General features: G+C 49.2%; 1 protein-coding gene across 7 annotated transcripts; it reads left to right on the top strand.

Moving 5' to 3' along the window:
• Positions 1-1,552: 1,552 nt before the first annotated feature.
• Lpo (lactoperoxidase) lies at positions 1,553-23,446 on the top strand. Of its 7 annotated transcripts, none has more exons than XM_076577650.1 (14): positions 1,553-1,687; positions 4,026-4,112; positions 8,782-8,859; positions 9,954-10,041; positions 12,430-12,590; positions 13,104-13,221; positions 13,509-13,638; positions 14,295-14,495; positions 15,658-15,982; positions 16,604-16,764; positions 20,014-20,266; positions 21,082-21,255; positions 22,397-22,634; positions 22,775-23,446. In XM_076577650.1, exons 2-14 carry the CDS (start codon positions 4,106-4,108, stop codon positions 22,980-22,982), a joined length of 2,142 nt encoding a protein of 713 aa, XP_076433765.1. In that variant the 5' UTR covers positions 1,553-1,687; positions 4,026-4,105; the 3' UTR covers positions 22,983-23,446. The 7 variants fall into 7 exon arrangements, with proteins under 7 accessions (XP_076433765.1, XP_076433764.1, XP_076433766.1 ...); XM_076577649.1 differs by lacking the exon at positions 1,553-1,687 and adding an exon at positions 3,498-3,585; XM_076577651.1 differs by lacking the exon at positions 1,553-1,687 and adding an exon at positions 3,667-3,685.
• Positions 23,447-23,981: the final 535 nt, after the last annotated feature.

The raw sequence follows: 23,981 nt of genomic DNA, 5'->3' as shown, positions 1-23,981 counted from the left end.
TAGCAAGCGAGGACTAGAAGTCGACTTGCTGTCTTAATAATCCAGTACTCCTTATTTTTCTACTGGTGACTTAGTGGTGGGTGGGATGTGCATGCACACATCTGCTTGAGACATGAGCCCACCACCCACTTCCCAGCCCTCTTTAGACAAGATCTCATTTAACCCAGGCTGACCCTATTTATCCTAGGCTGACCTCAAACTCCCAAGCTGAGGGTGAACTTGAACTCCTGATCTTGTTGCTAGAATCTCAGGTGTGCACCACCGTGCCTCATGTGTGGTGCTGGGGATCTAACCTAGGGAGGGCTTTGTGCATTCTAGGCAAGCGTCTTCCAACTGTGCCATCCTCATCCCAGAAATGAGGCGTTTCTTGAAACACCTGCTCTACGGAGTTACCATAAGATATATTTTAATGATTTCCCAGAGAATAGCTATAGCAATAATAAAATTGTGTGTGTTTGTCTGTTTGTTTAAGATCCTGTATTTATATATTACTTATGATGGTTGACTCATGGCTTCATTTCTACCTGGACCATCTTAGAGTTTATTTGGGGTAAATTACCTTTGTCGTGCGCTGAGATTGGCCATTCCCCAGCCACTTCTCTGCGTTGCCCTGAGAAGACATGGAACAGATCTGACACCTTTTTCATTTGAAGTAAACTTATTAAAATTTATCATTTGTAAGCTGGCTGGGGTGAGGGAGAACAGAAGAAGGAGAAAACAGGAAGCACATCATATTTAGAGCTTGGTAAATATTTAAGCAGAAGTGAGAGGCAGAACATGGATAAGAAAGAGAAGACTGGCCTTGACTGGAAGGGGCAGGTGTTGCACGAATACAGAACAGGAAGAAACCGAATTCTGCTCACTACCAGGGTAGTTCTCAGGAATTCCCCTTGCCCTGCTCAATGGGCTGGTCCCAGGAAGGCCTTGAACGACATTGACTTTTCAGTCTCAACAGGCTGTAACTGGAAAAACTCACTGGTACTGGGCTTTCTGATCAAAACCCTTGTGCTGTGTTTATGCCAGTCTCAGAGGCCATTATACAGCTCGTCAATGTCCATTGCACAGCTTAAAATAACCACACGTCAAAAAGCACCGAGAAGACAATCGTCTCTTCTTGTCTCCAGGGAAACACACAATCCATTTCGGACATTGCTTTTCCTTGCTCACAAATCCCTCCTCTGAAGGGAGCCATCTGGCAATGTTTCTAGTTGTCCCCAGGGTCTACACTACTGAGGGACACCATTCAGAGTTTCGTTATAGTCACACTGCTGCAGAGGCCAGGGCATGGCATAAGCCAGAGTGACTAAGAGCCTTCACTCTCTGAGGTAAGACAAGCGAATGGATCCCAAAGAGGAGATGTTGGCATATGGAGTCCTCCACAGGACAAGAGGCCTATTTGTTTGTTGTTCTAGGAAACCAACAAGAGGAAATATATTTTGGCATGAATAGAAAAAAATAGCCTGCCTCAACATGAATGACTGCCGAGATGGTAAGAGAAGGCTGAAAAGACAGCGAGGGAAGAGGGGAGCTGGGTTACCCCAAAAATAGCAGGGATGACTGGAAGGCTATGGGCCAACACAAGGGCTATGACCACCCCTAGAAAATTGTCACTCTGTCACTGATCAGAAGTGCCCTCCCCACCTGCCAAAGTTTGTGCATGCAACATGCATTTTGGAAGGAAATGGAGGTAAGCGAAGTATGTCTGAGGCCATTGGATTCCTGGAGAGAGAGAGAGAGAGAGAGAGAGAGAGAGAGAGAGAGAGAGAGAGAGAGAGAGAGAGAGAGAGAGACTGTGTCTGTGTGTCTGTGTATCTGTCTCTCTGTGTCTGTCTGTCTCTGCGTGTCTGTTTCTGGTGTGTGTGTCTGTGTGTCTCTGTGTGTCTGTCTATCTCTGTGTGTGTCTGTCTGTCTCTGGTGTGTGTGTCTCTGTGTGTGTGTGTGTAGTATATGTGGCCATGTGCAGTTGATACAGGGATCTACTGTCTGTACCTTGACTTCACAGGCATGCTCTGTTTCTGCTGTTGCTGTTGTGATTGCTAAAATATCCTGAAATCTCTATGCTGACTGATGAGAAATTTCTGGTCATTTTTAGCTTCTGAACTTCCAGTCTCCTAACCTCCATTTCCCAGACCAATTTGCCAGTTCTTTACTGTGGAGACAGCTACTTATGCTAAGAAGATTCAGACAAAATGAGAAACCATGTTAGCAAGCTATCAGTGTAATGTCTACAAAGGTATAAAAATACAGTCAGTTACAGGGCAATGGCCCATCCACAGGTATGCTTCATGCCTAGTGATACTCCATACCAACATCAAGGGATTGGTACTGATGCGGCTCCATCCCTGACCAAACCCGGGACATAGTGCCTCAGATGCACAGATGTCAGACCTGCATTTTGCTGGTACTGTGACTGCAGTAGTTCACCATATATTATTCAGAGGACACAATGTTATTCCACGGAAGATTCTAGAAGGAAGTTTCATCTTGACAAGGCTTGGTGGTGAGCACTTGCCTAGCACTGTCCTGGCCTAAGATTGATTCCAAGTACAACCACCCTCAAATAAAATCCATCTATGGACAGAGCTTCCTGAACCCCTAAGTACAAAACCAGAAACAGGCTCCAACATTCAGGGGACAGAGACAGAGAAACAATGCTTGGCTGGGGAGCTGAAGTGTCTCTCAGAGAAAACAAGAAGAGCCTGATGTCTGTGCCCTTTCCTGGGCAGCAGTCTTCTTCTGGCATGTCCAGGTCGTTTGCCTGCATTCTTTGGAGGAGAAATGGTCTCAGAGCAGGAGGTTCATACCTGTGATCCCAGCACTGTGGAAGCTGAGGTAGGAAGATTGTGTGACGCTGAGGCCAACCTGGGCTACATAATGAGGTCTGAGACAGCTGAGACTACAGTGTGAGGCTGTTTCAAAAAAAACAAAAAGAAAGAAAAATGGAAATAGTCTTTGGATATATTTCAGTGACTGGAGATGAACTAGAACTTTCCCAAAGGAGAAACTAGTGCTCTGGGTTATGGTGAATGAATGTCCTCTTTAAGAGTTTCCAATTCGCTGGGCGGTGGTGGCGCACACCCTTTATCCCAGCACTTGGGAGGCAGAGGCAGGTGGATCTCTGTGAGTTCGAGGCCAGCCTGGGCTACCAAGTGAGTTCCAGAGTTACAGAGAAACCCTGTCTCAAAAAACGAAAAAAAAAAAAAAAGTTTCCAATTCAAAGTTCGACTTTATACAGCCTATCCTTAAAGTTTTCCACCGTGTAAGACACATTAACGGAACTGTTTTCTCTGTCCATTTCCTTCTTCTTCAATTCTAACACACTTTTATGACTCTTTCCAAGTCGCTGAGATAAAAGTTACATATTAATCTCTGGGATTTCCACCAATAATTTCTGGGGCCACAGCGTTTTTGAGGAGACATCCTATAAAAGGCGTGAAATCAAAGAACCATGGTAATCATTGAAACTAACCTTTGATTTTACCGCTGGACGATGCGAGAAGTCACTGGGAGGCGAAGTGATGTGAAGGGACCACCATCCTGGTGATAGGTCAGGACTCTTCTTACCTCTGGGGACTCCTTTCAAAAGTAAGGCTTTGGAGATTTTGATCCCCCCAAAATTAATGTTGCTTTATCACCCTAAATGCAAAAGATGAGTCCATTAATCCTACAGTGGATTGGGGAGCAGGTAAGGGAGGAATCCAGACATGATGAGGAAGTGGATAAGGGTGAGACTCATTGAATCAGACCTAGTTAGAAGAGCAATTCAGACCTGTGTGGGGGGGAGGGTAAGCATGCACAGGGCTGGGGGTTGTGCCCTCTGGGACTAAACCAGGCTGGCAGACCGAAGCTGAAAAGTGGGAGCGGGTGACTTTGCCTACTCAGCGATATTGCCTCAACTATCCCTGCCATCCTGTGATCTCCTCGTTACATCCGCCTGGAGTCACAAGGTGTTCCCTGCTGAGCCGAGTGTGTCCTCTAAGCCACTTCAGCCTCTCAAAATCCTTCCCTCTGGGCCTTTCCCACAGGTAAATTCTGACAGGCGGATATAAAAGACCAGCTCATCTAAGCAGATCAATTCTCTAGCTGTCACAGGAGGCCAAGGCACATGGCAGGTAAGACTCGCTAACCTTTCCTGGTTCCTGCAAAGTGGATGATGAAATTTCCTCAGGACTGGAGAACATTTAGTCCTAGATTTAGACTTGTCTTCCTTGGGCATCTTCTGGTGCCAGATTTAGCTACCGATTGGCAACTGCTCCCTGTAGGTTGTAGGGGGTGACTAAATCCGCTGCAGGGCTAGAAGCCTCTTCTGCACCAGAAACCAGGCTGTCATAAGCTGACAGGACTGGGAGGTTCCGTGAACCTTTCTCATCTGTGCTGTTTAGAAACTGAGATCCAAGACAGATGTCCGGGGTCACTAAGGAAGTAGGGAGACAGTTGCTGAATGTGGTGTTCTCTGGATGGACGTGAACTGATAGCTCTCCTCTGTAGTAAGATGATGCAGTGTTTGGTGGTGGTGGTGGTGGTGGTGGTGGTGGTGGTGGTGGTGGTAGTGGTGGTGGTGGTGTCTCTGAGCCAGTGTTCACGGATTTTCATCTTCATACCTGCTGGCTGCAGCAGATCTGAATATCTGGTCAGCCCTGACAGTTTAGTCCCAGGTGTTTTTAACATGCTGAGGTCCTCTGGGTCTCAACCAGGTACCTGAACTGCGGCAGTACTGGACGGGCTTCATTTGGGGAGCACTGACGGGTTGAACTGGGTTGCTTTTTATGTAACTGGCTATATTCCGCACGTATCCGGTGCCTCACCTCCAGCTGGGGCAAAGGATGATTTCTGCGGCGGAGGGCTTGATGAGAGCCACCAAGCATATAGAAGGAAAATAAACTCAGTCTCAAACTCAGTTTCTCTTACTGGCCTGTCACAGCTTGTTTCAGACACGAGGTCTGGGAGAATTCCCCACCCACCAGCAAGATCCACTGTAGCTGGATGCCAGCTGGGTGTTCCTAATCCCATTCATTTCTGTCAGTCTCTACCTGGAGATATCATCAGATCTCATAGGCAGAGAGCTTCGTCCCCAAGACTGAATCCTGATTTCAGATGCCAGCCACAAGCTCCATCTGACAGTGTTCCCGTGACTCCTCAAATTTGGTCAGCTAGCTGGAGATGCTCAGTAACTCAGGGGAATGCTTGCATGGGTTATTTCCAAGGACACAGATGAAAGAATGCACAGGGCAAGTAAGTACGGGGGTAGGGGGGAGGTGCGTGGAGCGTCTCTGCTCTCTCTGGGCGCAACGCCTTCCAGCAACTTCCAGGTGTTCAACCATCTGGAAGCCCTCTGGAGTTTTGTGAAGATTTTATGGCGTAGGTATGATAGAAGCCCAAACAGCCAGCTAGACCCAATGCTAATAGGCTGAGCGGGGAAACCCCAGCAAGGCTTGTCTGTTGAGATTCTTCTTGGCTTCTCTGAGCAGCATTCCTTCCTCCCTCCCAGACACGGGGCAGGATCTCTCCTGAAATGGGAGGGTTACGGTCCATTATCAGATGGCATAGTTCTGAGAATTTCATGGTCAGCGTCAATACAGGAAGTTGGGGAGGTGGGGGCGACTAGAGAGTTTCTATGATGTTCCTCAGGAAAAAGACATCACAGTTTCTATATCCTAAGTTAGAGAGGGAGTTATGAACCAGGAACTGCTGTGGATGAAAATCGTGTGTGTGTGTGTGTGTGTGTGTGTGTGTGTGTGTGTGTGTGTGTGTGTGTGGTGGTGTGTGTGTGTACATGTGTATGCATGTGTGAACTTGTAGTAAATGAGATATACAATACATGAAACATAGAGATACATATCGTCTATCGTAATAGTGCGCTAACGCCTGTGCATTCTCCTCTTTGTCCTGAGCTGCAGAAAGGTCAAATAGTGTTCCTCCTGGAGACTGGGCGTTTACTGGTTTTCCAGCTGGCTCACTCCACCATCCACCTCAACAAGGTTCTCGCCCCTGGTGGAAATGAATTTGGGCAGTTCCTTCCCACCAACCTTCCACCCTGCTTGGGGATGGGCAAGTCGGAGAGTCACACTCCAGAAGGTCACAGCACTCAGTGCAGTATGAGTATGGTCTTCAGAGCAGAACTGTTGCCTGTGAGCTTGCTGGAGGTGTAGACTCGGGGTCGCCTCCCACCACCTTCTAGGCCAGAGTCTTTATTTTTCCAAACTCAGGAGATGATTCTTACACACATTACAGTAGGAGAAACTGGCTATGAGACGATCAGCACTCCGACCCCGCACAAGCTCCAGATGCTAAGCTGCTCCAGTCTCTACTCATGCAGCCTGTGTTCAGTGCTGTTCTGTACCAGGGCTGTGCGTAGACACATAAGAACATGAAAGAACTAAATAAGGCACTGGCTTCCCGGGACCTCGTGGTCTCATATGAAAACAGACATGAAGAGATGTGAGTAAAATACTGAGGTAGGACAGGATGGGAAAGACCTAACTTTTCCCAGAGAAATCCGAGGAACTTCACAAAGAAAGGGTCATCTGGCTGGGGTTTTGAAAGCCCACCGGAGTTCATGAGGCAGAGAGGACATAGCTTGAGGAGAGGCATAGGGCTGTGTCCCTGCCCCACCCCCACATGGGGGGAAAAGAGGCTGTGGGTCTCTCTCTCCTCAAAGCATGCTGATTCTCAGGCAAAGGTGAAGACTGAGGGATTTGGGACATGCCTAAACTGAAGGCGAGGATGAGGATGCCGGTAAATACCCTAAGGAGCGTAGCAACCCAGTCCTCTGTGCACTTTACCCGGGCTGCATTCAGCCACAGAAGGCTCTCCAGACTGCTTCCCAGACTGCTTGCATGCCTGTTTTCCAGTGTCACGACCCCATATTTGCCTGGCTCTTCTTTTAGCCCCCATGCCCTCCCTTCACGCCAGCCAGGAACCTTGGCCATGACACGGAAAATCAGTCAGCTTTGGCCTCGAATTCTTTCTTCCTCTTCCTGGTAAAGAGAGTATGCATGTATGTCTCAAAAAAAAAAAAAAAATGAGTAGCTGGGTTTCCTAATCAAGATGTGGTGGTTGCCCAGGGCAGAAGGAGGAGGAAACGGGAGGGTGGGTGTTGGATGATGGGTCGCGAGCCTCGCTTTACAGGATGCAAACTTTCTAGAGCTCTGCTGGCAGTCAGCATTTCTGTGCTGTGTGATTGACATGGTTATGGTGGAGATGTTTACGCTGTGTTTTGTAAACACTGTTAGAAACAAAAACACCTCAGCCAGACTGTAAGATCACATTTGCTTGACTTAATGGACACTGTGAGAGTTCTGTGGGCACGGAGAAATGGTAACAGAAAGGTGCGGGGCCCACACACGTAATTCTGGTACGCAGGCAGAGACAGGAGGCTCATGAGTTCAAGGCCAGCCTGGGCTACATAAATGAGACTTAGAAGGAAGGATTAGCAGAGGGCTAGAAAGTCCCAGAATGTTTTCCTACTTGGGGCCATACAAAGTAAGGACAAGAACCCACTGAGGAATTGAGTTATTGGGGAATTTATTTACTTTAGTCCAGCGATGAAACACGTGACTAGCATGGGCAAAGCCTTAGTTCAGTCTACAGCACCACACATACAAAGAGAATTCATCTTGGATTTAAAAAAAAAAAATTGCTAGGTGTGGTGGCAACATACCTTTAATCCCAGAACTCGGGAGGCACAGGCAGGCGGATCTCTGTGAGTTCGAGGCCAGTCTGGTCTACAGAGTGAAATCCAGGACACCTGGGGCTGCACAGAGAAATCTCGTCTTGAAAAAAAAAAATTCTTGGCCTGAGAAGTATTTATTCATATCTTACCATTTTTTCTAAAGTCAGCTGACGAAAGATACATTTCAACAAGGTAAGGAGAGGACTCGGAGGGCCAGCGTGCCGCTTAGTGGTAGGGCATTTGCCTGATGTGGCCAAGCCCTGAATCACCAGCAGAAAGGGGAGGGGGAGGGGGAAGAGAAGAAATCCAAAAAGGAACGGAGGAAGAAGGGAGGGGAAGAGAAAGAAAGAGGAGACAAAACCGCTCATATTTCAGTCTGGTGATTTAGGCTTGGAGCGAAAAGTCATGACGAAGGCGTCAGTGTAGACACTAGGCTCAGCAGGCAGTCCCAGACACGGCTGTGGACCCAGGCGTCAGTGTAGACACTAGGCTCAGCAGGCAGTCCCAGACACGGCTGTGGACCCAGGCGTCAGTGTAGACACTAGGCTCAGCAGGCAGTCCCAGACACGGCTGTGGACCCAGGGAAGCTCAGCTCTGTCCCAACATCCTTCCATACCTTCCTGCCAAACTGATTTTGGGAGGGAGAGGAAAACCCTGTGGTGTTTCTGAGGAGAGGTGTAGTGTCTGCTCCCAGCCCATGCCCCGTGTCCCCCAGGAGGAACCTAGCTAGCAGGAAGCAAGCTATCTGGGGAAGAAGGGATGAGAACTTCTGAGACTTGGAAACATTTGTCATATCTGTGACATAACAAAACCCAGGCTCCCCGGGCAGAATGGGACATCCTGGGTCATTTGACCCTGCCCCCTTCCAGGCAGGCCAGTGGCCCAGTGTTAGGTAATTTGCCCAAGCTCCTGGTGCTGGGTGGGGCAAATGCAGAGCTCTAATGCAGGGCCTCAGACCCTAGGGCTGCTCGCTCTCCTAGCCTGTGCACACCGCCAGTTTGTGTGGCTACGGCATCTGATTTCGCCTGGGCTTTGCCTGTTTCCTGAGACTCCGTCTCTTCCAGTGGGGCTCCACCGAGGCTCCTACTGTGTCCCTGGTCTCGTTTCAGTGATGAAAACCCTTGTGCATCTCCCAATCCTCCTAGCTTCCCTGACCTTGCTCCAGACGGCAGTGTCTGCCAGAAATGGTAAGTGTCATCCCGTGTTCGCTTCTTGGAATAAGGCTGGGACGAAAGTACTGTCAGCTGGGTGGCTGGAGACAATACAGATTTATTCTCACACATCCCAGAAGGCTAGAAATCCAAAACGAAGGTAACAGAAGGGCCATGTTCCTCCTGAAGGCTCTGAAGGAGGGGGTCCCTTACCTCTTCCAGCTTCTTATAGCTCCAGACATTCTTAGTATTCTTGGCTTATTGCTACCCCCCCACGCCCCCGTCTTTACCGTGTGTCCTTTCCTGAACCCACCATTCACTGGACTCGAGGTTCACCCTCCTCAGCATGACCTCATCTTGATTGATCACATCTGCAGAGACTATTTGGAAATAAGGTCACACGCTGAAGTTCCAACCGGATACTGTTCAGCCCACTGCAGTCTCCTCTCAGGGAGCCGAGGCTGCCTCTCACACTCCTCACCCCAACCTGAAGGGAATCAAGGAGCATATCTCTCCTTTAGTGTCCTCGCTTTCCTTGCTCCAAGGTCCTGGTTATGGGGTAAACTCTGAGATAGGCTTGCTTAAGGGTCCACAAGACCATCTCACCAGAAACCAGGCAGCCCAAGGTGAGTGGTCACAATGGACGTCCTGTTCTCCTCTGCTTGGGCAAGCCACCGGAATTCCAGAAAGCGATTTTGACATCTTGCTGAAGAGGAGACTGGACTCTTCCCATTCTGTGCTACCTCCCTTTAAGGCAGTTGTTCTCAATCTTTGGGTCGCAACCCCTTTGTAGGCTTGGCTGGCCCTTTCATAGGGGTCACCTAAGACCATTGGAAATATCAGGTATTTGCATTGCGATTCGTAACAGTAGCAAAACTACAGTCATGAAGCAGCAACGAAAATAATTTTATGGTTGGGACCCACCACAACATGAGGAACTGTATCAAAGGACCGCAGTGTTAGGAAGGTTGAAAATCCCTGCTTTAAGGGGTCTTGTAAACTATCCTAATCTTGATCCCCTACCTGCTCAGGTTTGAGAGATGAGGTAATGGCTGAGAGGGGATCAGAAGCCAAGGGCATCTCAAAAGAGTAATAGGTGAGACCCTGCTTCCTGCTTTTCCCTCCCCAAGGTCTGACTGCCAGAACGGCCACCATTCGTGAAACAGTGGATGAGGTCAAGGTCCAGGTCAACAAGGCCTTCCTGGATTCCCGGGCTAGGTAAGTGAGACAGGGGAGGATGAGTGTGAGCTCCCTCCTCGGGCTTCCTGTTAATGACAAGTTCACCTAGACCGGTCCCGACAAGCCAGTGAGCCAATGCAATTATAAAACTCGCCTTTCCGCCACGCTCCACCCCACCCCACCAAGCGTGTGGCAAACAGGAACAATAGCTTCCAAGTCCTAAAATCCCAGCTTCTAAGGTGTCTTGAGGGGACCGCTAACATAATCCTGCTGGGACTTCCCTCCATGTGGCCCAGGGTTTCTTTCGGTTAATCCTGCCATTGAAGTTGTAGATTAAGGTGCATTATAAAAAAATCAGGGACAGCCGGGCGGTGGTGGTGCACGCGTTTATTCCCAGCACTCGGGAGGCAGAGCCTTTATTCCCAGCACTCGGGAGGCAGAGCCAGGCGGATCTCTGTGAGTTCGAGGCCAGCCTGGGCTACCAAGTGAGTCCCAGGAAAGGCTCAAAGCTACACAGAGAAACCCTGTCTCGAAAAACCAAAAAAAAAAAAAAAAAAAAAAAAATCAGGGACAGGAGAGTTCCATTTTCTCCGAAGATTGTATTTATGATTTGAAGTTTATTTGGGGTCTAAAAAAAACTTTAATTTTAAAAATATTACTTCTTAAGTTTCAAAATCTTCGCAAAGACAGTTTTCCAATGTATTATGAACTGTTAAAAGCACATAAGAGAATAAGTTAATGAAGTAATTAAATATCTTTCATATGCTAGAACTATGTCTGTAGTCATGCTAAATATAAATGTAATCTAGTCACAGAGACACAATTGGGAGGGGCCGATTTATACCTCCTTATTATACAACCTTCTATATATGTTGTCCATATGTCCAAGTTAAGCCAAAATCAGGTAAATCAGAACAAACTTGAAAATAAGCTTAAGATTGCTAATCTGAAATAATATTTAAAATCAAGAATATTTTAGTAGTAATATAGTCTGACTTTCATCAGATATTCCAGAAACAGAACCACAAGCCTGAAGTCAGTGCAGGTAATTTACAAGAGAAATGCTCTCAAGGAAGTTGCCATATAATGCAAAATTAAGTGAGAATGCGGTTTGAAGTCCAGCCTCAGCCTGACCACCCCCCCCCTAGAGAGACCCAGAGTGTGAGGTGTACCATGGGGTCTGTCCCACCTTGGAATAAGGGAGTAGAACTTTCACATCCCACATAAGGCTGATGCGGCCCCAGGCGTGGGGCTCCAGGAACAAGAGTTAAGCATGCTGGTGCTACTCCTGGGAACTTCTAACCAGGCAGCTGCCAGGGCTCAGGAGCAAGTGTAAAGCAAGGCTACAGGGGTGAGTCTTTGGAGGCTGCACCCACAGCAGCTGGGTAAGGAGCACATCAACCCTCCTGATGCATCTGAGGAGCCTGACCAACAGGCCAAGCGACCGTCTACCCCGTGAACGGGGCTGGGACTCGTGAAACCAGCAATTCCCCTCAGGAAGTCTATCTTCCACCAGCAGAGAGACTGAAAAACAGGAACAGCCATATGGTGCAGACCTACAATCCCAGCTACTCCAGAGGCTGATGCAGGAGGATGGCAAATTCAAGGCCAGTCTTGGCTATAGAGTGAATTCAAGGGCAGTCTAGGCAATTAGTGAATCAATAGGGTCCTGCCTCAAAAGAAAAGGGAAAAAGAGAGCTGAGGATGCAGCTCGGTGATACTCAGTGAGAGAGCGCTGTCTGGCAAGTACAAAGGAGATCATCTTGGGGGTTCTTGTTTTACACACGAAAGATCAAGGACTAAGGCTGAGCTTTCCTGAGATGTTTGGCGTTTGGCTCGGTGCTCCTGGCCACAGACTCCACACCTGCTCTAGGGTCAGATGCATGGGCAGAACTGGAGGCCCATTTGTGTCCTGGTCCTAAAATTCTTAGCTTATAAGGCTCAGCAGTGTGCCAGGAGTTCTCCAGTCTGGAGCCATCCATCCATTGTAGGGCCCGGGTGGTCTGAAGATGCCCAGTGGGTTCCACACAGCTAGCCAGGTACAATCTTCCAGCTGGAATTCAGGGATCTTTTGATTCATCCACCAGCTTTACTTAAGATCAGACTTAGCCGGGCGGCGGTGGCGCACGCCTTCAATCCCAGTACTTAGAGGCAGAGGCAGGCGGATCTCTGTGAGTTCGAGGCCAGCCTGCTCTACAGAGTGAGATCTAGGACAGGCTCTAAAACTACACAGAGATCAGATTTAACTTCATAGCCACCACGGTTTCCTTCTCCCCAAAGAGGTTTTTCCAACAGCATCAGAAGGGACGTGAGGGAAGCCCACGTTTACTCCTCAGAACCCTTGTGTCTTCCCCTGCTCACACATCCCCTCCCACTCTCCTGTGAGCCGCTGACCCAGCTTCTGAGCCCCACTGGTTCCTACCGTAGGCTGAAGACTGCCCTGACCACCCAGGCTCCTTCCACCCGTCACTTCTCAGAGTATCTCAAGCAAGCCAAAGGCCGGACACGCACAGCCATCCGCAGCGGGCAGGTGTGGGAAGAGTCTCTAAAGAAACTGAGGAAGGCGGTGTCCTTGACCAATGTCACAGGTACAGACAACTCACTAGCCCTCCAGTGACAGGAAGGGATCATCAGTACAGAACAGAGGCCACCCAACCTGCTAGGGACTGTCTACACAAAGAGGCATTTCTGTCTGTCTTCCTTCTTAGTTAAACCCAGAGGCCACACTGGCAGAGCTCAGAGGGAACGGCTAAGCCCATGCCCCCTTTGCAGATGAAAGAACTCGTTGTGACGAGGTTATACTGATAGAGAAGGGCTCAGTGTGCTCACGGTATTATGGCGGTGTGTAAGGCTTTTCTGCCCGGGTGAGATGCCAAAGTCAATAAACAGGGTTTCTGGTCCCACACTAGTGCCCTCACTCCTGTAGGTGAAGGGGAGATGTACGCCACTAGTGTCATGTGGGTTTTCCGGGAGTGTCTCAAGAGATGAAACGTCTACCCTGTTCCGGGGAACACTGAGCTGTCGTCTCTAGTCTGACTCCCACCCAGTTACTGTTCTGTATCTCAGAACTCCGCCCTATTTGGGGTTCTCTTCTGTTTCAGGCCAAGGCCTGGACTTCACGAAGCTCTCTCGGGAGGTGGGCTGTGATCCCCCTGCTCCGGCAGTGAATTGCAACATAAGCAACCCTTACCGGACCATCACTGGAGTCTGTAACAACAGGTGACGCTAAGAGCCACCACCCCAGCCAGCATTTCTGCCCCTTGGACATGACAGGCACAACTACTGGCTCCCTTTGACGAATACCCATCTCCAATGAGGCCACTGTGACCCACTGGGAACGGTCCTTTCCACCAAGGCAGACAGTCCCGTGCCCTGGGATTGGGAAATTCAGAACCCTACAATGCGGAGGGCCTGTCCTCCGCCGAGCTCAGGTTAAGGGGCTCTGGGTGAAGACAGGAGCCCAGAGGCCACCTGCTGAGGCTGAGAGCTGTCTTGCTGGGTTTCAGGAAGAATCCAGAGCTGGGATCCGCCAACAGGGCTCTGGCTCGCTGGCTGCCGGCAGAGTACGAGGACGGACTCTTCCTCCCCTTCGGGTGGACGCCGGGGAAGACGCGGAACGGCTTCCCTCTCCCACAGGTGAAGGAGGGCGGGGTACAGGACGGGAGGCACCGAGCCACACACAGGTCACACCGCACTGAAAAGGAGAGGGGGGGGGCGGGGCGCAGCTGAAATTAGGACTGGCTCCCTAGCGATATGATCCCCGAACTGCCACGAGAGGGCAGCAGAGCCCGGGGCCCAGCCAGGTGGTGGCGGTAATGTCCCAACTGTCGCAAGCCTGGTACCCTGGGGTCTCCCAGGCAGATGGTTTCCTTACACTGTTCTACTTGCGCCTACCCTGTCCCAGCCCCTGGAGTGCACCAGCTGTCGTTTTACTGCAGGTCCGGTCTGTTGGCCTCATCTGAGTTGGCAGCCCCTCCCCAGGGTCCTTCTTCCCATGCCCAGAAACGTGGCACTTCAGCCACAGGCGTGTCACCGTCAGCTTGCCTTGGTTTTCTCTCTCCATAGTAAGGATGCTTGACCACCGTGCAGTCACACAATCCCATCCCTGTCCCTTTGTAGCTGCAGGGCCCAGAGCACGGACATCCCTGTGTTTTCATCGACAAAGATACCCTGCACCCCACCTTGCACACGCCTGTTGGGATTGCGTCACAGGTCCCCAACAAACTGTGGTTGAATCTGAATCCTCCAGGCATGCTTTCTTCCAACCTGACCTCCCTCCCCTCCATGTGCAGCCCCGTGAAGTCTCCAACCAGATCGCTGGCTACCTGAAGGAGGAGGAGGTTCTGGACCAAAACAGATCCCTGCTCTTCATGCAGTGGGGTCAGATCGTGGACCACGACTTGGACTTTGCCCCTGAAACTGAGGCGGACAACTACTCCAAAGCCCAGTGCGATGAACACTGTATCCAGGGAGACAACTGCTTCCCCATCAGGGTAGGACCTCCTGCAGCTTCCATTTAGCACACATTCCCAGCCCAAAGATCCCGATTTCTTGATAGCGTTGAATGCTGACGTCCTAGCTTCATATTCATTCATGTGCTCATCCATCCACTCAGTAATTAGACAATAGCGACCTATTCTATGCCAGGGGTGGGGGGCTGGGGTAGCAAGCACTAGGGACTCAAAGGTAAGATACGTCCTTGTTCTCAAGGACAAAAGGCTATCGTAGAAATGAACATGTGAACTATTGACAGAACAGGAAACTGTCTCTACCCCACCCAGCAGCGTCTGAGTCTCCTGGGGACTTATTAGAAACCCAAAATCTCAAGCCTCACCCCAGATGTTGGGAGATAGAGTCTGCATTTTATCAAGACATATCCATCAGTCCCACCTACCCCCTTCCCTCCATGGGGGTTCTTCCTATGCTTAGTTTGTGGAATTCTACTATATGTTGCCTTGAAGGAAGACTTCCTTTTCCAGAAGGGGCTGAGAGCAGATGAGTGACCCGGTGAGCAGCAGCAACAGGGAATGCCCGGCAGGAGAGAGGCTTGAAATGGTCTCTTCTTCTTAACCGTGGATTTTTATATTTGGAGAGTTGTTTACTCAGGATAATGAATCAAGACGCCGTGCTGCGGTGGGAAAAAAAAATCTGAACCATGGGCCGATCTGGACTTGAGTCTCATGTCTTTTCCTCCTAGTTGGTTGGTGCTGAGATAGGTTAACTTATTGAGACTTGTTTTCTCGTGTGTGAGAGACTCGGTGGTCTACCTCACAGGCTCTCTGAGGGACAGAATGAGATGAAGTACACATACTGGTCAGCACATGGAATCCCAAGGTTGATATTCCAGTAGTCCTAAAGCGCATGTCATATGCGGCTTGCCCATCTGGGGCTCTCAGGAAATCCTGTCATTTCTGAGCTCTTACTGTGAAGAATGAATCATTACTTTCTGTTCTTGGGCATCAGGATATAATGAACTTTGGAGTGTTATGGGCCCAGGAAGCCTAACATCAGCAGGAGGCATCTAGGGCCAGTGTCTGGCAGGAGGCCCAGGAGGGTGCCATGAACATCTTTTCATCCAGACTGACCCTGGGAAGGGTTGCCGGGGTCCAGATGTTTTGTTCTTGTGCAATTATTCCCCAACGCATCTCTCTACAGTTTCCAACTGGTGACCCTAAGTTGAAGACTCAGGGGAAGTGCATGCCTTTCTTCAGAGCGGGATTTGTCTGCCCCACATCGCCCTACCAATCCCTAGCCCGAGAGCAGATCAACGCGCTCACCTCTTTCATGGACGCTAGTTTGGTGTACGGCGCTGAGTCAGGCCTGGCAAATCGACTTCGAAATCTCAGCAGCCCCCTGGGCCTCATGGCTGTCAATGAGGAAGTCTCAGACCATGGGTTGCCTCTCCTGCCTTTCGTCAAAGTGAAGCCCAGCCCCTGCGAGGTCATCAACGCCACCGCTGGCGTGCCCTGCTTCTTGGCAGGTGAGTCTAGCCTGGGGGGAGGGGCTACAGGATAAGGGGATTGTTAGGGGTCCGTCTCAGCATTTTTCCAGAAAAATGCCCCAAGCGACCACGATCGTAGCACTGAACTAGGGAGGAGACAAAGGGCCGAGATGAAGAAAGAATCCAAAAACAAGTATTCACTGTAGAACAAAGTAAATCCAGGGGAAAAAATACAAAGAAAATCCACATAACCCCATCATCCACCAATATTAGCCATTAGTATTTATAATATAATATGATATGATATGATATGATATGATATGATATGGTATGATATGATGATATGATACGATACAATACAATACAATATAATATAATATAATATAATATAATATAATATAATATAATATAATATAATATAATATAATATAACTTTCTTGTACTCTCTGTCATGAGCATAGTTCCAGCCCGGCTTGGTGGCACAGTTCTATAATCCCACCACATCCCTCACTGCCCGTCTGTCTGTCCCTCTCCACTTGACTTTTCTTAAACTCCCTTGAAGGAGGGGCTTAGGAGAGAGTCTTGGGGGCTCAATTTTATTTGTGCAGACCCTTGGTCCTGCTTAGAGAGAACCCATCTTCCTGCCTTCTGGGCTTTTAGGAGACTCCCGAGCCTCCGAGCAGATCTTGCTGGCCACATCCCATACACTCTTTGTCCGGGAGCACAATCGGTTAGCCAGAGAACTGAACAGACTCAACCCCCACTGGGATGCTGAGAAGCTCTATCAGGAAGCCAGGAAAATTCTGGGAGCCTTCATACAGGTACGGAGGCAGGAGCACCTGCCGCTGCCAGCTGCCGGCTCCAGCACCCGCCTCTGCTTTCCGATTGGTTGCTTCCAGCTGCATACTGTTTCCCACGCTCATCCCTATTCCTCCCTCTCTTTTGCTTCTCTCTAAGTGTCTGATCAGCTCCCTGCTTTAAAATGTATCCCCACGTTTCGAATGTGGGGAGTCTTCCAGGTGTGGTCTCCCCGTGAGCCTGCCCTCTTGCTATCCGCTGAGATCACGGGCTCTCTCGCTCTTGGGGCTGTTCCCTTGCAGTGTCTTCAGCTATTTTAATTTCTCTTCTTCTTGAATTCTCTCGTGCTTTATCAGTTAGCTAACTGAAAGAGACTTAGAAGGGTTGATGGTGTGTGTGTGTGTGTGTGTGTGTGTGTGTGTCTGTGTGTGTCTGTGTGTCTGTGTGTGTGTATGTGCCTGTGAGTGTGTGTGTATGTGTGCTCTGGTTTGGTTTGATTTTAAGACAGGGTCTCATTTAGCCCACACTGGCCATGACCTCCTGGTACTCCAGCCTCTATCTTCTAAGCTCTGAGATCATGAGCGTTCAACATCACATCTGGCTGGTTAGTAGTTAGATCTTTTATTATTGTCCTATGGAATCCTTAGGGTCTGTTTGCTGGAACTTCTGTATGAGCCCATTTTCTCTCTGTTGTCGGTATTAGTAAATTCTACTGATCTTTCCTATGTCTAGCTACTGTCATTTCAAAACTACTGCTGAATTAACTCATGCTTATTATTGCTGTTATTATCACTATTATTTCAAGTAGTGTATTTTCAATTCAATAATTTCATTTCTTTTTTATTTTTTTTAAACCTCTACATCTTTGCTGAGATGTTTCCTTTTTCCCACTTGTTTCAGGAAAATCTATAATCGGTTGAGGGATTGTTAAGATGGGGACTTTATTTTTATTTTTTAATTTTTAATTTTTGGTTTTTCAAGACAGGGTTTCTCTGTGTAGTTTTGGTACCTGTCCTGGATCTCGCTCTGTAGACTAGGCTGGCCTCGAACTCACAGAGATTTGCCTCCCGAGTGCTGCGATTAAAGGCGAGCACCACCACAATGACCAGGCAAGATGGTGACATTAAAATCTTTATCAACAGTAGGATAGGGTTGCAGGTCAGAGATAGAGTGCCAACCTAGCAGTCAAGGCGCTGGGTTCAATCTGAAACAGTGCAGCAAATAAATATCTATACGTGTTAGTCTGTGCGGCTTGGGGGGTGTACACATATGTCAGGTGTATGTGTGTGTGTGTGTGTGTGTGTGTGTGTGTGTGTGTGTGTGTGTGTGTGCGCGTGTGTACATATGTGTATGTAGAGGGCCAGAGGACAGCCTCTCTCATGTGTCATTCCTCCACAAAGCCAAACATATGCTTTAGCTTTGGACGTACAAAGTAGGTCAGGCTGGCTGGCCATAAGATCCAGGGATCTATCTGCCTCTGCCTTCCCAGCTCTGAGAATACAAGTCCATGCCACCATGACCAGCACCCGTATATTTTTTATGGGTTCTGGGGATCGAAGCCAGGTCTTTGTGATTGCAGGCAAGCTCTCTACTGACTGAGCTATCTCCCCAGCACTGCATAAAAGCCTTACGGGCTACTTCCGTCTGATTCCTGTGGGTACTGGCATCAGTTGACTGCCTTTTCTCACTCCAAGGGTGGCTTTCCTGGTTCTTGGAGTTACTGAACATTCTAGTGACTTTGATACTGTCCCCATCTTTACTCTAGCTGGTACTTATCCTGCTTAGGCTTAGCACATACATTCAGGTCTGCTCAGGTTTCCTTTCCAGTGACAGCTTGGTCCTGAGTCCTTCCCATGCTCCTCTGGTCCACTTCATTCATCCAGTGCATGTGAACTTCCCACTGCCTTCCTGCTGGTGCTGTCTTCAGGGCACCAAAGTTTTTTTCTGGCTGCCTGTTGTTGCTAAGTAACCTCCTAGAGAAGCAGAAGCCACCATGCCTGGATCTCCTTGGTGAAGAGCCAAGGGTAAGAGGAAACAGGCACAGTGCTCCACTGCCCCCAAGAAGGTTGAGACCGTCCACAGCCTGGACTGAGGAGCAGGGTGGGCTTGGCTAGGACTCTCGAAGGCTTGATGTGTGAGGCAGGGATTGGGGCTCTCTGCCAGTCTGCATTGGATTTCCTTGGCCCTTGGTTTCTGAAAGAGAAAGCAGGCATTTCTTGGCTTCTTTTTTGTACATCTCTGTTGGAGGTTTCAGGCTGCCAGCCTCCTCTGCACCCAGTTCAATCTGGGATTGTGTAGAACTCACTGCATGGTCATTCCTCAAATTCTGGGGTGCCCCAGACAGTTCATATTCCTTTTCTAGCTTTCAGAGTATCTTCTTGACATTTTAATTTTTGTGTCTCTGTACATAGTCCAAAGAGAGCATGAGGTCCCCTGGAGCTGGAGTTACAGATAGCTAAGAACTTTCTGACATGGTGTTGGGAACTGAACTCAGGTCCTCTAGGAGAGCAGCAAGTACTCTCAACCACACAGCCATCTCTACAGTCTCACCAGGTCTCATGTTGCTCAGGCTGGCTTCATACTCACTGTGTAGACAAAGCTGACCTCAAACTCCACATCCTCATGCCTTCACACCACCAGTACTGGGACTAGAGGTGTGGATCACCACAGCCATGTGTCATTATTGTTGTCATTCTGGGGCCATTTGTCTGAGTTGGAAATAGCAGTCTCACTGTGTAGCCCAGGCTGGCCTCAAATCTCCTGCCTCAGCCACTGAAATGTTAGGATTATAGATATATATCACCACACCAGCTCAGAATCCTTTTATTATTTCCTATGGAATAATTTGCAGGTTCTTTAGTTACAGTAAATAGTGAGTATAAAGGAAAATAAGGTTATACCACCTTATTTTAAACAGAGGGGTGTGCATGCATGCACACACACACACACACACACACACACACACACAACTATTTTTAATTATTAAGATGACCTATTTCTAAATAAACTACTAGAGCCAGAAGTCTTCCTGCTAAAGCAGAGAGTATCAAATTGAAATGACCAATTAGTATAACCTATGTGAAGATATCATGAGAAAGAGCTGAAAGGATGTCATGATTGATTAGCGATGTCTGCCACAGTCATAGGAATGGAAACTGGGTATGAATGCTATCCATAGCCATCCTCTTGGCAGTAGTTCCTCTCCAGCCTCCCATTGCAGAGGAGTTTCTCCCTTCTCATGTCCTTTCCTCATGACTCCTCTCTCCCTTCAGATTGTCACCTTTAGGGACTATCTACCCATCCTACTGGGTGATGAGATGCAGACGTGGATACCCCCATACCAAGGCTACAGTGAAACTGTAGACCCCCGAATTTCCAATGTCTTCACCTTTGCTTTCCGCTTTGGCCACTTGGAGGTCCCCTCTACCATCTCTCGCCTGGATGAGAATTATCAGCCCTGGGGTTCAGAACCTGAGCTCCCTCTGCACACGCTCTTCTTCAACACCTGGAGGCTGGTCAAAGACGGTGAGTCTCTTCAGGGAGTGCTCTGGCCTGAGCCCTCTCATTCTCTAGTTTGTAGGGACTCCTGGTGTGAGGATCACCTTCCAGACACTTCCTGTGTGAGGTGGACAAGAGAATTCATCTCACTGAGTCTTGATTTCCTTGTCTGTAAAATAAGGGCAACAGTAGTACCATCTCATAGGACAGCGAATGAAATGAGACAGATGTGTAGAACACTCTATTGTGATCCTAAGACACAAAGAGTGATCAGGAAATAATAGCTATTTCCTCCCTCTGGCTTCCCACTGTCTAAGATTCTTCTGCCTTTTCCTGCCCTAGGCATCTCTGGGCTCTGAAAACAGAATTTGTGAGCTTGGTAAATTGTGCTGTTCTAGAACCTTCTTTCTCCATGAGGTGTCATAGGGTGGGTGCAACTTTCTTATTCCTCATTTGAGACTGACTTTCTTTCAAGCTTAACCAGGCAGGGCTGTTTCTTGAAGACATGTGGTCCATCTTCCTCTGGGAGAATGTGTGGAAAATGAAGGAGCTGACGCCATGAGCTAAGACATGAAAAAAAAAAAAAAAACCTCTTGTTAGTCATTCACCGATCAGCCCATGAGTGCCCTTTTCTGTCACCTCAGAAAGCATAGCCTGGACTCCTCTTACCTGGCACAAAGGGAAGGCTGCATTGTGCTCTTCTCTCTCTGCCTCCAGCCAGAGATACCCCAGCCGTTCCCATTCCCTATTGAGAGAAGCTCTCTGGGGCAGAGAGAGCCCAGCATGGAGGATGCCCTCACCCTATTCCTGTCTGAAGGATGGATCTTGGTGTCCCTTTGCAGGTGGAATTGACCCTCTGGTTCGAGGCCTGCTGGCCAAGAAGGCCAAGTTGGTGCACCAGGATAAAATGATGACTGGGGAACTCCGCAACATGCTGTTCCAGCCGAATCACACCATCCATGGCTTCGACCTGGCTGCCATCAACATACAGCGCAGCCGAGACCATGGACAGCCTGGTGAGTGGGTCTGGACTCTCACCTGGTCTGGAGAACTTTTTGGCTACCTGCTGGGGCTCCTGGACACTGTCCTCTGGAACTCCAAGGAGCCAATCATTGCTGAAGCTAGAGGCACGCCCATTTCACAAACATAAGACACGCAGGAAACGGAGTCTTCTGTTTTCCTAATGCAGAGATGTGACTACACACCTGCTGTTATCTTAGTGCCCCAGAAGAAAATGAGAGCAACAACGACCTTATTGAACCAGTTTAAAAGCCCAGAGCAGAAGCACCAGATGTGGTGCCATCAACAGGAAAGCCCAGTTCTCCAGAGGCCATGGCAGGAAGATTGTCCTTTCAAACCTAGCATAAGCTCCGCAGAGAAACCTTAACTGGAAGAGGAGGAAGAGAGGAGGAAGGGAGGAAAGGATGGAGATCTGGTGGAGTTTTTCTTTGTACACATGAAAAGCAGTTTTGTTGTCCTAAGAGCCAGGTTGCTTGAGATCAGATCACAGCAGGCCATGTACCAGCTCTCTTAGTTGCTGGACTCATTCACTGTGGTAAAACACCCAAGAAACACAATGGAAGGACGGGTTTGATGTGGATCACAGTGCGAAGGTGCAGTCAGCCCATCGTGCAGGGTAGGCATGGTACCCGGAGCATGACCCAGCTGGTCACAGTGTCGCTGTGGTCGGGGAAACAGCGAGTGATGGATGCTGGTGCAGTATCCTTCCTCTTTATGTTCAGGCCACAGGCTGCTGCTTCTCATGTTCAGGGTCTTCCCATTGTAATTAACCCTGTCTAGACACTTCTTCATGCGCATGCCCAGAGATGTCTCCAAAGGTATTCCAGATCTTGCCACACTGGCAATCAGTATCAACAGTCACACTAGTTCCAGGACTTGAGGCAGGCTTCAACAGCTTTGTCCTCATTTGTTTGCATGGCCCTTGGTGTAATGCCCAGACCCATAGTAAGTCACAGGTAAGCTGTCACCCCCCCCAAACTGAAGTACCACAGATGAAAAGCCATGCATCATATTTCCCTTGTCCTGAAAGCTCTGATCCCAGCCTTTCCCAGCTTCTGAGGGTAGAGTGGTGGCATCCCCAAGGGAAAACTCGAGTGACTGGTCCCTGGATGAGCCAGCCTGTCTTCCCTCCCCTAGGGTACAACTCCTGGAGGGCTTTCTGTGGCCTGTCACAGCCAAAGACGCTAGAAGAGCTGAGTGCTGTCCTGAGAAATGAGGTGCTGGCCAAGAAGCTGCTGGATCTCTATGGAACCCCCGACAACATCGATATCTGGTTAGGGGCCATTGCTGAACCGCTGGTCCACAGGGGTCGAGTAGGGCCTCTCCTGACCTGCCTCCTGGGACAGCAGTTTCAGCGGATTCGAGATGGAGACAGGCAAGTGAAACCACTGACTGGGGCAGGAGGAGTCCTTCCCTTGGGCAGGGGTCCCCAATGTTCTTCATGAGGTCTGACTCCATAGGTCATCATAGGATAGTCCCTGGACTGTGAGACATGACCCCGCTCTGTCCTTGTAGGTTCTGGTGGGAGAACCCTGGGGTCTTCACAGAGAAGCAACGGGATTCTCTACAGAAGGTGTCCTTCTCCAGACTCGTCTGTGACAACACCGCCATCAACAAGGTCCCGCTGAACCCATTCCAGGCCAACAGCTACCCCCATGGCTTTGTGGACTGCTCTTCTATTGATAAGCTCGACCTCTCCCCCTGGGCCTCAGTGAAGAAGTAGAAACCTCCTGCCCATGGCTCCCTGCACTGTGCATGCCCATGGTCCAAGATGTCATTTCAAGCACGTTCAATCACCTGGTCCTTTCAAGTTGGACACCCAAGTCCCACATCTTCATTTCTTGCATCCTCCAGATGGTGGTCAAAGGTGGCCTCAGCCTTTCTGTCTCTTCCGCTTGGGTCCCACCACCTCCATGCCACCCTCTCAGCCTGTGGAAATCATCCTCTAACAAGATGCCCCTCCAGCTTGTCAGGTGTCACCTGCCCTCTTCCTGAATGAGCACTGACTGAGGCTGTGACCTCTGACCCTTAGGTTTCCTCCTGTCCTCCCAGACTAGATTATAAGCATCCTGAGCCACAGACTCCCCATCTGCTTCTGGATATGGCTTGTGGCACTCAGCATGGTGTTCACCACACAAAATGCTCAATAAATCTCCAACTGTCCCTTCCTAGGGATAGGTCTTGCAACCACGGCTATAAGTACCCGGATGTGTAGTGTCCAGATGTGTCTTACGGCTAAGAGGTCCTGGGCATCAATCAGTCTGATGGGGAGAATCGGAACTGAGTGAGGTGCAAGAGCTCTCAAAGCAGGGAGGAGGCAAGGGGCTTCTGGGTAAAAAAAAAAATCAATACCACAGAGCAATGAGAGAGTGATCTCGGGGTGACACTGCTGTGGGGTACCCCGGGTAACCAAGCCTGGATTTCCCAGGAACTAAAACTGATCTCATCAGTCCTCTAAGAAACACGCTATTTGTCCTGGACAGTAGTCCTTGGACGCTGTATAGCTTCTAAAGTGGTGGCTCCAGAACATTCCTTGGGCTGTGGCCCAATGAGTATTTATACAGCCTTTACTTTTTTCACAGGGTCTCACGTTATGTCTTAGGTGGGCTTGAACAGACTATGTAGTCCAGAGTAGCCCCATATTCTCTACCCTCCTAAATTTACATGACTTCAGCCTTCTTAGTGCTGGAATGTACTACCATTGCCTCGTTGACGTGTGTGT

Source organism: Peromyscus maniculatus, chromosome 8, assembly GCF_049852395.1.
Source record: "Peromyscus maniculatus bairdii isolate BWxNUB_F1_BW_parent chromosome 8, HU_Pman_BW_mat_3.1, whole genome shotgun sequence".
In the NCBI taxonomy this organism is placed as follows: Eukaryota; Metazoa; Chordata; class Mammalia; order Rodentia; family Cricetidae; genus Peromyscus; species Peromyscus maniculatus.
This window is presented reverse-complemented; position numbering and strand designations above follow the sequence as displayed.

Bases quoted from the DNA above. Each gene is read 5' to 3' on its own strand.
- Lpo (XM_076577647.1), top strand. From the start codon at position 5,181: ATGCTTGCATGGGTTATTTCCAAGGACACAGATGAAAGAATGCACAGG. The intron at 5,233-8,781 runs GTAAGTACGGGG...GTCTCGTTTCAG, and splicing joins TGAAAGAATGCACAGGGCAA to TGATGAAAACCCTTGTGCAT. The intron at 15,983-16,603 runs GTGAGTCTAGCC...CTGGGCTTTTAG, and splicing joins CGTGCCCTGCTTCTTGGCAG to GAGACTCCCGAGCCTCCGAG.